Below are 13,367 nucleotides of genomic sequence, written 5' to 3' on the forward strand. Positions count from 1 at the left end.
CCTGTTTGTCCTACGTGATGTTTTGTGCAGTCTTTGCATGGAATCTTGTAAATTATTTTAGTCTTGCACACGATGGGTATAGGGGCTTTTGTTATGGTGAGTTGTTGTCTGAGCATGGCTGTCGGTTTATGGGTTGTCATGAATCCGAGTGGTCGGAGAAATCTGGCTGTTAGTTCTGAGACATTTTTATATAATGTAACATGGTGAGTATGTTGGGTCATGGCATGTCCTCATCACGTTGTTTGCTAGGCATCTGCGGATGAAATTGTGAGAATATCTGTTCTTGATGAAGACTCTGTAGAGGTGTTCTTCTTCTCTGTATAGGTCGAGACTGCTGCAGTATGTTGTAGCTCTTTTGAACAGGGTCCTATTGCAGCTACACTTGTGTGTGTTTCGGTGGTTGCTGTCGTAGTTTTGGATCTGGTCCATGTGTGTGGTTTCTCTGTACACTTTTGTAATGCATTTACCATTCTGTGTTCTTTCCACCATCACATCCAGGAATGGGAGTTGGTTGTTGGTTTCCTCCTCTCCTGTAAATTTGAACACTGTGTTGGTAATCCAATGTGGTTCTTGATCTCTGTTCTCTTAACAATTAGGAATTCCTGTGATGATTGTATGGAGTATTTGGATCCACTGATAAGATGTTTCAGTTTTTGTTGGAGTTCTTCTGCCAGTTTATGTGATGGAGTTCCTGGAAATGCAACAATGAGTCTAAGCGGTATGTCAAGTTTGTGTACCTTAGGTAATCCATGAAATCTTGGGGTGTTGTTGCCTTCTGGTTTTTATCCTTTAAAGGTCAATCCTGGTTATCGGTCTCAAAATTCCGAGACAGCATCAAGAACATAAACGTAGACAAGGACGAAACAATGGTTCCATTCGATGTAACGGCACTGTTCACTTCAATTGACATAACTTTAGTCAACCTCCTGGACAAACAGAAAAGACGACATGACGGGAACCTACCAACAAGGCCCGCATACTCAAACTACTAGACCTGTACTTGATGACGCACTTTACATTCAAAAACCAAATATATGAACAGATTACTAGGACACCTATGGGCTCACCCGCATCTCTGGGCTCATAGCAGAAACAGTGATGCAAAGACTGGAACAAACAGCCCTTCCACAAATCCGATCTAAACTCTGGATCAGATACATGGACAATACTTTTGTAATAATTAAAAGAACAGGGATCGAGAACATACACCGAATTACCAACACAATGCTCACAGAGATCAAATTTACGAAGGAGGAGGAAACCAACAACTAACTCCTGGATGTGATGGTGGAAAGAACACAAAACAGTGAATGCACTACAAAAGTGTAAAGAAAAGTCACACACACAGTCCAGTTCCTTAACTACAACAGCAATCACCCAAACACACATACAAGTATAGCTGCATTAGGACCCTGTAGCAGTCTCGACTTGCAAAGAGAAAAAGAACACGTTTACAGAGTCTTCCCGCAACTTCATCCACAGATGCCTGGCAGACAAACAATGTGAATAGGACATGCCATGGCCCGACACACTAGCCACGATACCTTACATAACAGGCAGACTTCACTACCCACTGGGATCCATGACAGCCCATGACAGCCACACTCAGACAACAACTCACCGGGACAAAAGATCCAACACCCATCATGTGCAAGACTAACATAATTTGCAAGATTCCATACAAAGACTGCATGAAACACTATATAGGACAAACAGGCAGACAACTAGCAATCCGCATCCACGAACACCAACTAGCCACTAAACACCATGACCAGCTGTCCCTCACAGCTGTACACACAGGTGATGAAGACCACAGATTTGACTGGGATAACACAACGATCATTGGACAAACTAAACAGAGGATAATCACAGAATTTCTGGAAGCATGGCACTCATCCATGGACTCCATTAACAAGCACATGGACCTAGACCCAATATACCAGCCACTATAATGAACAACCGGAAGCAGCAGGAACGGAACCAAATAAATTCCATAAGACACAGCACAGCAGCGCTTCACAGGAAGGTCCAAAGCACCGGAGATGTCATCTAGATAGGGGACAAAATATCTGCAAATCAACTTCCCCCAGCTCGGCGAACATACCCATATATATATTTATTTAAAGCTTATTTATGGGATGTGGACATCGCAGGCGAAGCCAATCCTTATTTCCTCTCTCTAATTGCTCAGATGGCCAGTAAGAATCAACCACATTTCTGTGGGTCTGGAATCAAATGTAGGCCAGGTAAGGATGGCAGTTTCACTCCTTAAAGGACATTAATGAACCAGATGGATTTTTCCAACAATCAACAATGGATTCATGGTCATTGTTGGACTCTTGATTTCAAAGTTGACATTGAATTCAAATTCCATCATCTGCTATGGCAGGATTTGAAGTCAGAAAATGACCTGTGTCTCTGGATTAACAGTCCAGTGATAATACCACTAGGCCATCCCCTTATATAAATGATTTGGAGATGGTTGTTAAGGATAAAACCTTTAAATTTGCAGATGATTCTAAGCTAGGGAGAATAGTGAATTGTGAGGATGATGCAGAATGACTTCAGAGAGTCATTGACAAGTTGACCCAAATTAGATTAGATTCCCTACGGTGTGGAAGCAGGCCCTTTGGCTCAACAAATCCACACCGACCCTCCGAAGAGTAACCCACCCAGACCCATTTCCTTCTGACTAATGCACCTAACACTATGGCCAATTTAGCATGGACAATTCACCTGACCTGCACATCTTTGGACTGTGGGAGGAAACCGGAGTACCCGGAGGAAACCCACACAGAGAATGTGCAAACTCCACACAGACAGTCGCCCGAGGCTGGAATCAAACCTGGGACCCTGGTGCTGTGAGGCAGCAGTGCTAGCCACTGTGCCGTCCCTGCAAACACCTGGTGTAGGGAAATGTGAGGTCATGCATTTTGATAGAAGAAACACTGAGAGACAATAGTACAACTTTGAGAGGAGGAAAGGAGCAGAAAGACCTTGGAGTTCAAGAACATAATTCTCTGAAGGTGGCCAGGCAAGTTCAAACAGTTGCTAAGAAGGCTTACAGGATCTTTGGGTTTATAAATAGGGGCATAGAGTATAAAAGCAAGTAAACGATGCTCCACCTGTACAAAACACTGGTCAGAACATATTTGGAGTATTGTGTTTAGCTCTGGATAACTTTATTTAAGGAAGGATGTTAAAGCCCTTGAGAGTGTTCAAAGGAAATTTACTAGAGGACACTCTTCAACACTGAGGAGAAAGTGAGGTCTGCAGATGCTGGAGATCAGAGCTGAAAATGTGTTGCTGGAAAAGCGCAGCAGGTCAGGCAGCATCCAGGGAACAGGAGAATCGACGTTTCGGGCATAAGCCCTTCTTCAGGGCTTCCTGAAGAAGGGCTTCCGCCCGAAACGTCGATTCTCCTGTTCCCTGGATGCTGCCTGACCTGCTGCGCTTTTCCAGCAACACATTTTCAACTCTTCAACACTACCAATAACAAATTAACCAGTCATGCATCTAATTACAGTTTGTGCAATTCTATTTTGCAGCTGCATTTGCCAATACAACCACCTTTACTTCACTTCAAAGTTACTGTGTGTATCATAAGCACTTTGAGATTATGTGGTGTAAGAAGGCATTAAATACATGCAAGCAATATTTCTTTTAAAAATGGAGGTACTGATTATGGCAAATCCAAGCAAGACCATCATGATTTATCATTCAATTTATGCACAGAACACAAGAGATTGTGTTTTCAATGTTTTTAATTAGTTCAAAATATTTAGTTTGTATTGTTGTATTTTATACAATGAAATGTGAAATGCAATCTAATATCTCCCTCTGGAGGAAATTATGCACAATGTTACACTGTTGGGTAAATCTACAGTACAACCTGTGTAGGTGACTAACCTGATATCTCGTCGGATTGCTAATAGGCTTTTTCAGACCACAACCTTCTGAACCTCTAGGATTAGATTTATAATGGTGACCTGGCTGGAATGGAATTGAATGTAGATTTATTTTGTAATTATAATACTTTGCTTACAACCAAAGTGTCTATATTTCAAAGAAAAAAACAATTAGTTGGTTGTTAAGAACTTTCAGATCCTTAGTTGCATGATAAACACCACAAAACTATGAATTCTGTGCAATTAGTTTAAAATAGAAAACTGGAAGTAGGTTTGGAATTAACATATTTGGCAATTTGTAAAAATAGCAATAATTTCAATTTGAGAAAAGGAGACTGGAAAGCAAACATTTTCCATTATTTACAAATATTTTCAAATACATAAGATTTGCAAACATTACCTTTGAATTCAGCATGCCCATTTCAAGGTCACCTTCAGATTTTTGCACCTTGGATTTACACAGATTTATAAGGCAGGTTTTTATTTTTGATATTAAGTAGCAAATGGATTTTGGGCTTGGTACAAGGTTGAATGGGGCAGGCAAGGTTCTTCCTTCATCAAAGTAAGACAGCCAAAGCTTAGCTCGAGCAAATTTCCACTCAACATCTGCATCCTCCTGCATGTAAAGAAATGGCAGGTCGATGAGTATTCCACAGCTAAATTGTAGATGAGATGGTGAATTGGCTGTATTATTTCTCAACTTTGCTACAAATATGTACATTACAGCTCTAGTTTTGACGAATAAATAGTGCAGAATATAATGATCAGCTGTGTAAGTTCATCTTGCTTTTCACACTTTATTTCAAGCCATAGTGCCTCGGCTACATTGCTTCGATGTACCACATATAATTCAATGTATAATTCTAACTCAACATGATCATACTTGCAGAAAGCTAAGCAAAAACAATATTTTATCAAGGGAACCATTGAATATGAAGCTAATTTAAAAAAAATTATAGGTGTTTGACTAATTATACAAGATTCTCTGTATGGAAACAAGTTATTATATGAAAAACTTGAGTTTTCTTCTGTGGTGTAAGCTAACTCACTCATCTCTTAGCTGAGATATTGACTAAATCATTGTGCACTTAAATGTTTTGACTGTAGTTTGACTGGTTTTCCCATTCAACAAGTGAGATTTTCAAGTATATTAACCAGCTAATGCTTATCATGAAAATTTATGATAAGACATCTTGAAAAATTTGATACATGATAATTGACCAAATGATTTGCAATTTTGTTTTTATTTAGAAATGGAGCCCATGTCTTCTCTTAGTATGTTCTGCCTTGTGCCTTAAAATGTGAAAAGTAAATCAAATTATACAGAATTTAATATTTATTAAATTATTGAAACGATACTGATCTCAATCTATATCTATATATTAATAATTATTTCCTGCAATCAGCAGATACAATAGTGCAAGCTGCTGAACTGAATTGCATCAACTAATTAGTAGGAGAAAAAAATGGTAAACATTTTAAAGTGGTTACACAGTGGAAAGTGTAGGTTGAACATAGGAACCAAGTAGTGTTGCCGAAGCAAACACTGCATTGTATATAGAAAGCTTTATTTATAAAGTGTCATCGTGGACCCTAATTACAAAAACAGTTTAATGAAATCATGACTATACGAAGACAGGAAAGACAACTTTACAATCTGATTGGCCTAACTTGTGAATGAAAACTCTATTTTCTCACAGTATGGCTATATTCAGTAACATTATTTTCAAAAACATACATTCCATTTGTAAAAGATACAAATATGAAATAATTTGTGGTTCAGAATAATGTAAGTTGAAGGCTTTATCTCAACTAAAATTCTGATGCATTATATCAAGAATATCAAAGTCAGATGACACAGACAAAGCGACAAATGTTGTGGGCTCAATACAGGGAGAGGCATCTTAGCCTGCTGGACACACTTTCCTCATTCCTGAAGAAGGGCTTATGCCCGAAACGTCGATTCTCCTGTTCCTTGGATGCTGCCTGACCTGCTGCGCTTTTCCAGCAACACATTTTCAGCTCTAATCTCCAGCATCTGCAGCCCTCACTTTCTCCTCAATACAGAGAGACACAGCTTTATAACAAAGAAGGCAGGAGCTTACAGAAAGTAAGGAAGAGCGAACTATTTTCCAGAAATTATACAAATGTCAGTTTTAGAGAGAGGGAGGGGCTGCAGGGCAGAGGGTGAGGCTGCAGTGCTAAGACTGAGGGGGAGGAGCTGCAGTGCTGGGACTGGAGGAGATGGGATTGGGGGAGATGGGCTGCAGTGGTGGGACGGGGAGGGGCTGCAGTGCTGGGACTGAAGTGGGTGGGGCTGCAGTGCTTGGACTGGAGGGAGGGACTGCAGTGCTGGGCCTGGGGGGAGGGGCTGCAGTGCTGGGCCTGGGGGGAGGGGCTGCAGTGCTGGGACTGGAGGGAGGGGCTGCAGTGCTGGGACTGGGGGGAGGGGAGGGGCTGCAGTACTGGGACTGGGGAAGGGGGAGGGGCTGCAGTATTGGGACTGGGGCGAAGGGCTGCAGTGTTGGGATTGGGGAGGGGGAGGGGCTGCAATGCTGGGACTGGGGGAGGGGGAGGGGCTGCAGTGCGGGGACTGGGGGGAGGAGCTGTAGTGCTGGGATGGGGGGAGGGACTGCAGTGCTGGGATTGCGGGGGCAGCAGTGCTGGGATTGGGGAGGAGGGGCTGCATTGCTGGGATTGGGGGGAGGGGCTGCAGTGCTGGTACTGGGGAGGAGGGGCTGGAGTGCTGGGACTGGGGAGGAGGGGCTGGAGTGCTGGGATTGGGGAGGGGCTACAGTGCTGGGACTGGGGAGGGGCTGCAGTGTGGGACTGGGGAGGAGGGGCAGCAGTGCTGGGACTGGGGAGGGGCTGCAGTGCTAGGACTGGGGAGGGGCTGCAGTGCTGGGACTGGGGAGGGGCTACAGTGCTGGGACTGGGGAGGGGCTACAGTGCTGGGACTGGGGTGGAGGGGCAGCAGTGCTGGGACTGGGGAGGGGCTGCTGTGCTGGGACTGGGGAGGAGGGGCTGCAGTGCTGGGACTGTGGAGGAAGGGCATCAGTGCTGGGACTGGGGGGAGGGGCTGCAGTGCTGGGACTGGGGAGGAGGGGCATCAGTGCTGGGACTGGGGGGAGGGGCTGCAGTGCTGGGACTGGGGAGGAGGGGCAGCAGTGCTGGGACTGGGACTGGGCAGAGGCTGCAGTGCTGGGACTGGGGGGAGGGGCTGCAGTGCTGGGATGGGGAGGAGGGGCAGCAGTGCTCGCATTGAGAGTCAATTGTGTGAAAAGGGTGATGGGCAAGGTATTCATAGTTCAGCATTTTACTAATTAAAGTATGAACACCAAGGGCAGTACCAGTACCTGTACCTCTACTGTTACTCCCCGATATAATTCTCTTCACCACAGGCAGATGAATAAAGTTGGGATGTTTTAATCTGGTTAAGCCACATGCTTAATTCAGTGACTAACTTGGGTAGGAGGGTTTCCCAAAAAGTTTATTCATGGAATCTCTGTGTTTTAATGGTAATTGATAATGCTGATGATCTTTTTCTTATAGATACTCATCTGGCATGCTGTGTGTTCCATCATTATTTTGTAAAGCACAAGCATAATGCTTATAATAATTTAATGCTTCTGGTGCAGTTTATGTAACCATTACAGGCTGGGGACCTGTCCATGTGCTGAACTGTGCACTTGGTACTGATTTAGAGCACATGGATACTGACACTTGAATTAAGTTTTTAAAAATATTCTCCAACTTTGAAACATTATTTTCTAAAGATATATCTCTAAACCATACCTCAATTTCTTGATAGGAGCTGTTGATCATGGCAATTAGCATATTTAGCAGCACCACCACCATCGTAACATTGTACACTCCATACAGGATGTACCCTATGTTCTCAATGAACTTGTGATCGTACTTGAGAACAACAGATATCACTTCTGACAAGCCAAATATCGACCAGAATAAGGTTTTGAAACTCTCTTCAACGCTAAAAGAATGGAAGAGATTACTGAACAAATGATGCAATATAGATTTAGATAATTTCAAAGATTGTGTATTGCTTTCATGAAAATATATCTTCTGCATTTAAATGCATGGTTGACTGCCTTTTTTTAACACAAGGACTTGACCCGACAATTTGAAAAGGAAGTATAACCTATGCTTTTTTTGCTGAACATCAAAGTAGTCATTTTGGTGGGTGAGTTATACAATCATGCTAACAAATGGCAATGTGTGACAATGTACAATATTGAAGTAGAGCAGTTAGCAACATCACTTGAGCATTGCATAGACATTTGAATTAAGTTTAAATTTCTGCTTTATTTGAGTGTAGATATTTCAGTTCAGTGTACATACAAGCATATCCCCACCTCAGGCTACTGAACCTGACCCTGCTAAAGGTGTTAAGGTTGCAGGAGTTCCTTTACTCTTACTACTGGAAGCCCATATCAATTAAAGGCTCATCAAAACGCTGAAGGAGACCGAGAATCCCAGAGCAGTAAATGGACCCTAACTCTTGAGTGGACTACATAGCTTGCATTTCATGAAACTAAGGAGATTCAGGGAACACCCCAAAATGGCAGGAAATGATGTGGATCTGGATTTCCAGATCCTATTTCTGACAGATGATCTTTTCTTTGGGCAGGGTGAGACTAGAGGAGTGAGTAGAGGGCGGCGGGGAGAGGCAATGGTAGTGGGTGGGGGGCTGTCGGGAGGGAGGCATCCACATGATGAGAAGCCCAAACTCAGCAGGGCCATTTGAGCTTTGTGCTGACCAGACTGTATTTTCACAAGAGAAAGGGTCTTATCTTACAGCATTGGAGTTATGAGTCTTTAAGAAATTATAAATATTCTTGAAAGGTGAATAAGGTCTGTAGAACCGTCAAGTCAGTTGAATGGTCAGTCCTCTACAAATTGGAAAGATAATTCCCTGACTTTAGTCTGTTAAAGTTAAAGAAATCAACATTCAATAACTGTTTGTTATTGCTGTAACTATGGCATTATTAATAATTAGCAGCCATTACCATAGTGACAGGATGGTGTTGTAAATTAAGTTTGATTCACAGCTGAAAGAGATTACGAAATGATAAAGGATTAGATTAGATTACATTTCTTACAGTGCGGAAACAGGCCCTTCAGCCTAACAAGTCCACACCGACCCTCCAAATAGCTACCCACCCAGACCCATTCCCCTACATTTACCCCTTCACCGAACAGTACGGGCAATTTAGCATGGCCAATTCACCTGACCTGCACATTTTTGGACAGTGGGAGGAAAGCGGAGCACCTGGAGGAAACCCACGCAGACAGTTGCCTTGTGGGGTTATGAAAATAAGGGATTGAGCACTTGAGATTTAAGTATTTGAATGGGCTTTCATGAATGTGGTTGTTTTATTCAGTGAACTCAGTCACAAATACTTAGAACTGTACTGTAATTTTATTGCATCACAATATGGCTGTAGAGGTCCGTCCATATTGAATGTTAGGTGAGTTAGCATGAAGTGTGTAAAGGAAACAATTCCTTACATGAATTGACACTAACTTGCCATGAACCATAAAGGGCACTTTCCCATGTGGGCACGGCGAGCAAGGAATTTTCCAAATCCCGTTACCAGACTTGGAAGCAAAATTCCATGCCAGCGTATATTGTTTGGCCAGAATGCCTGCTTTTCCTCAACTTCTGACTATGTTGGGGAAACATGATTTCCACAGGATTTCCATGTCCTCTGTATTTGATCGGAGAGAGGCGTGAACCTTAAAAGGACATTCAGAAACACAGACAGAAAATTGAGATCCAGCTTTTGCCTAATTTGTGGCAAACTATTTGTACCCCTGCTGTCGTTCTGGAAGTGCTTTGGATTTTCAGAACTTTTGTGTTCAATATCCACTCTGACTGACAGTCTGAACTATCTCTATCTAACAGTTAATCCTTGTGTCATATGCTAAATTTCAGAAAAAAACAAATTGGACTTGAGATTTTTTGTTTAGCTATGATCCATTAGTTGTTGTGCTTGTTTCCAATCCCTAGTCTGCAGTTTCAATTCATTCTTCACTTGCTCTTCCCAAAATTTCTCTTCATAGTTACTTTTTTTTGCAAAGGAAGGCGTCTACTAACCAGCAACTGTGAAAAATATAGGCAGTTTGAATTCTGGAATATTAATATGAATAATGGATGCAGTTCTGATATTTATAATAAACACTACTGGAAAACAATTTCCTTTTAATGGTTGAAAATTCATATTTTTTAAAAATTTCTTTTTATCAAATGATGTACATCGTAGCACTTTCCTATTTTGGAATTATATTACACGTGGCAATGAATTTAGTTCCCTATTTGGATTAACACAGAAATGTTAGCATGCCTTAAAGCCAATGGCCTACCTTAGCTTGTTACAAAAGCTTAGCTACTCAGGAGAAGTGGAAATGCTATTTATTTGTATTTTTGTTCAAACAAACATTTCTTTATTTTTAATAATGTCATATTTACAGGGTTGTTCAATAATCCTTTACATCTTAATTATTAATAATCTGACATGGCATAGAATATTTCTAAATGTACACTTGGAATCTTATGAAAATGCAATGGTCATTTGGAAATATTTCAAAGAAGAATGAAACTGCAATTTCAGATCTTGGACACCATGGGTGAAATTTTCCCATCTCTGGTGTAGTGCAAGCATTGCTGAGAGAGGTGTGAAAAATGGTGAGAATGGACAAACGTTGAGAATTTGTTTCAAAGATAGTGCCTGCATTAGAGAAAATGAAGAATTAGTTGCTTAAGATGGATAAAAGCTTGTGCAAATTATGAATGCGTTAGCATTAGTGGTAATGGGAGTCGGACTTATTGGGCTAGGTTGGTTGCCCATTGAGGTCTCTTCATTCCCCCCAGTTGTGTTCATCCACAGCCAGGTCCACAGTTTTCCCCTTAAGGGAGTGAGAAGCTTTTGTCCACCATCCATTTGTTAGCGTTGGACCTTTTGGCATTTGTGATGATCTGGATGTAGGTTTGCTCGCTGAACTGGAAGGTTCTTTTTCAGATGTTTTGTCACCCTACTAGGTAACATCATCAGTGAACCTCCAGATGAAACACTGGTGGCATGGCCCGCTTTCCATTTATGTGTTTAGGTTTCCTTGGGTAGGTGATGTCATTTCCTGTGATACGTAATTTACTGCGGTGATGTCATTTACTGTTCTTTTTCTCTTGGTGCTGGTAAATGTGATTCAAGTCAATGTGTTTGTTGATGGAGTTCTGGTTGGAATCCCATGCTTCGAGGAATTCTCGTGCATGTCTCTGTTTGGCTTGTCCTAGGATGGATGTGTTGTCCCATTTGAAGTGGTGTCCTTCCTCATCTGTATGTAAGGATACTAGTGAGAGTGGGTTATGTCTTTTTGTGGTTAGTTGATGTTCATGTATCCAGGTGGTTAGTTTACTGCCTGTTTGTCCAATGTAGTGTTTGTTACAGTTCTTGCAAGATATTTTGTAAATGACATTATTTTGTTTGTTGTCTGTATATCAAGTTCACTAGCTGCTGTTTTAGTGTCATGGTGGGTTTGTGGGCTACTATGATGCCAAGAGGTCTGAGTCATCTGGCAGTCACTTCGGAGATGTCTTTGAGGTAGGGGACAGTGGCTAGGGTTTCTGAATGTGTTTTGTCTGCTTGTTGGGGCTTGTTGCTGAGAAATCGGCAGACTGTGTTCATTAGGTACCTATTCTTTTTGAATACACCTTATAGTGACTTTCCTCTGCTCTGCTTGGTTCCTCTGTGTTGCAGTGTGTCATGGCTTTTTGAAATAATGTTCTAATGCAGCTTCCTTTGTGGGTGTTGGAATGATTGCTTCTGTAGTTCAGTATTTGGTCAGTGTGTGTAGTGTTAGGAAAACTACACATACTGACCAAATACTGAAGCAATCATCCAAACACCCACAAGGGAAGCTGCATTAGAACATTATTTCAATGAGCCACCACACACTGCAGCACAGAGGAACTACGCAGAGCAGAGGAAAGTCACGTATCCAGTGTATTCAAAAAGAGCAGGTACCCAATGAATACAGATGGAAATGTGTTGCTGGAGAAGCGCAGCAGGTCAGGCAGCATCTAGGGAACAGGAGAATCGACGTTTCGGGCATTAGCCCTTAATGAATACAGTCCGCTGATTTCTCAGCAATAAACCTCAACAAGCAGACAAAGCACATTCAGAATCCCTAGCCACTCTCCCCTACATCAAAGACATCTCGGAAGTGACTGCCAGATGACTCAGACCTCTTGGTATCTGGGTAGGCCACAAACCCATGACACTAAAACAACAGCTAATGAACTTGAAAGACCGTATACAGACAACAAACAAAATAATGTCATTTACAAAATATCTTGCAAGAACTGTAACAAACACTACATTGGACAAACAGGCAGTAAACTAGTTCACCAGGATACATGAACATCAACTAGCCACAAAACGACATGACCCTCTCTCACTAGTATCCTTACATACAGATGAGGAAGGATACTGAAGATGTTACCTAATATGGTGATGAAATGTCTGAAAACAAACTTCCAGCTCAGCGAGCAAACTTACATCCGGAGCCTCAACCTAAGCTCTAAATCTTCTCAAAATTCACTAACTTGTGATGATTCATGTGCAGACGAGGTGGTGGTGTGTCTCCAGTGAGTGAATGGAAGCACAGAGGACAGAAAGGGTTCGTGGGAAGATGAAGTGGGTGAGAGTTGTTGAGTGGACATGATGCATCCAATAATGCAAGCTGCAGCCCATGAGTCTTGGTGAAAGGTGTTTGCAGGAGCAGAGTCTGAGTGAGTGTTGGCTTGCTCCTAGCATGTTTAGCAAAGAGACAGTTGTGGCATTATCTCTTTGTGGAGTGCAGAAGATCGCTGACCTTCTTCTTGCACTCTGAGTCTCCTACTTCATGCAGAACAGAGCATTGACCCAGCAATTGGTATCTGGGTTGGACTGGTCTGATGATATGGTCTGCTGTGGCAGCCAGCAGCAGGAGGAGTGTCCTCCTCTCCACCATACATCCACCATACCTCCATATCCCTGGCTGCGAAGCAAGAGCTAGCTTGCCTTTCCTCTGGCTGATGGTGAGAATGGTTAAGCAACACAGTGTGAGGGGCAGCTGTGTCTGAAGTAGTGCGCAGCTCAGCTTTAAATATGATATCAGAGGCAGGAAAGCTGAAAGATTGTGAAAGTGGTAAGCACTTCCAGTTCTCTGGCTGCACAGTTCCCTGAGGAAGGTGCTCATGAGCCTGGCTGCATAACTAATAAGACGAAAAGTGCAAAAGAAATTTCTGCGAATCATGGTGGACTGAGAATCTCACTCAACAAAACATTTTAACTGAAAATGGGAAAGTTCCACCCTATGTGTTGAAAAAAAGACATTAATTTATGTACTTTCAATGAGAAAATCAAAGATTATTAAAATTTTGTAAATTATATTTTAGAT

General features: G+C 42.2%; 1 protein-coding gene across 1 annotated transcript in view; it reads right to left on the reverse strand.

Annotated features, from left to right (window-relative positions):
* Positions 1–13,367, reverse strand: part of LOC122556621 (short transient receptor potential channel 7-like) — a 152,095-nt gene that overhangs the window by 7,148 nt on the left and 131,580 nt on the right. Inside the window, exons 8-10 of the mRNA XM_043703527.2 lie at positions 7,704–7,899; positions 4,309–4,524; positions 3,910–3,993 (exon numbers count right to left, since the gene is read on the reverse strand). Coding sequence (XP_043559462.2) covers positions 3,910–3,993; positions 4,309–4,524; positions 7,704–7,899 — 496 coding nt within the window. The remainder of the gene's footprint in view (positions 1–3,909; positions 3,994–4,308; positions 4,525–7,703; positions 7,900–13,367) is intronic.

The sequence above is a fragment of the Chiloscyllium plagiosum genome, unplaced genomic scaffold (assembly GCF_037043375.1).
Source record: "Chiloscyllium plagiosum isolate Xiang-an unplaced genomic scaffold, Cpla_swu_hap1 HiC_scaffold_16, whole genome shotgun sequence".
Taxonomy (NCBI): domain Eukaryota; kingdom Metazoa; phylum Chordata; class Chondrichthyes; order Orectolobiformes; family Hemiscylliidae; genus Chiloscyllium; species Chiloscyllium plagiosum.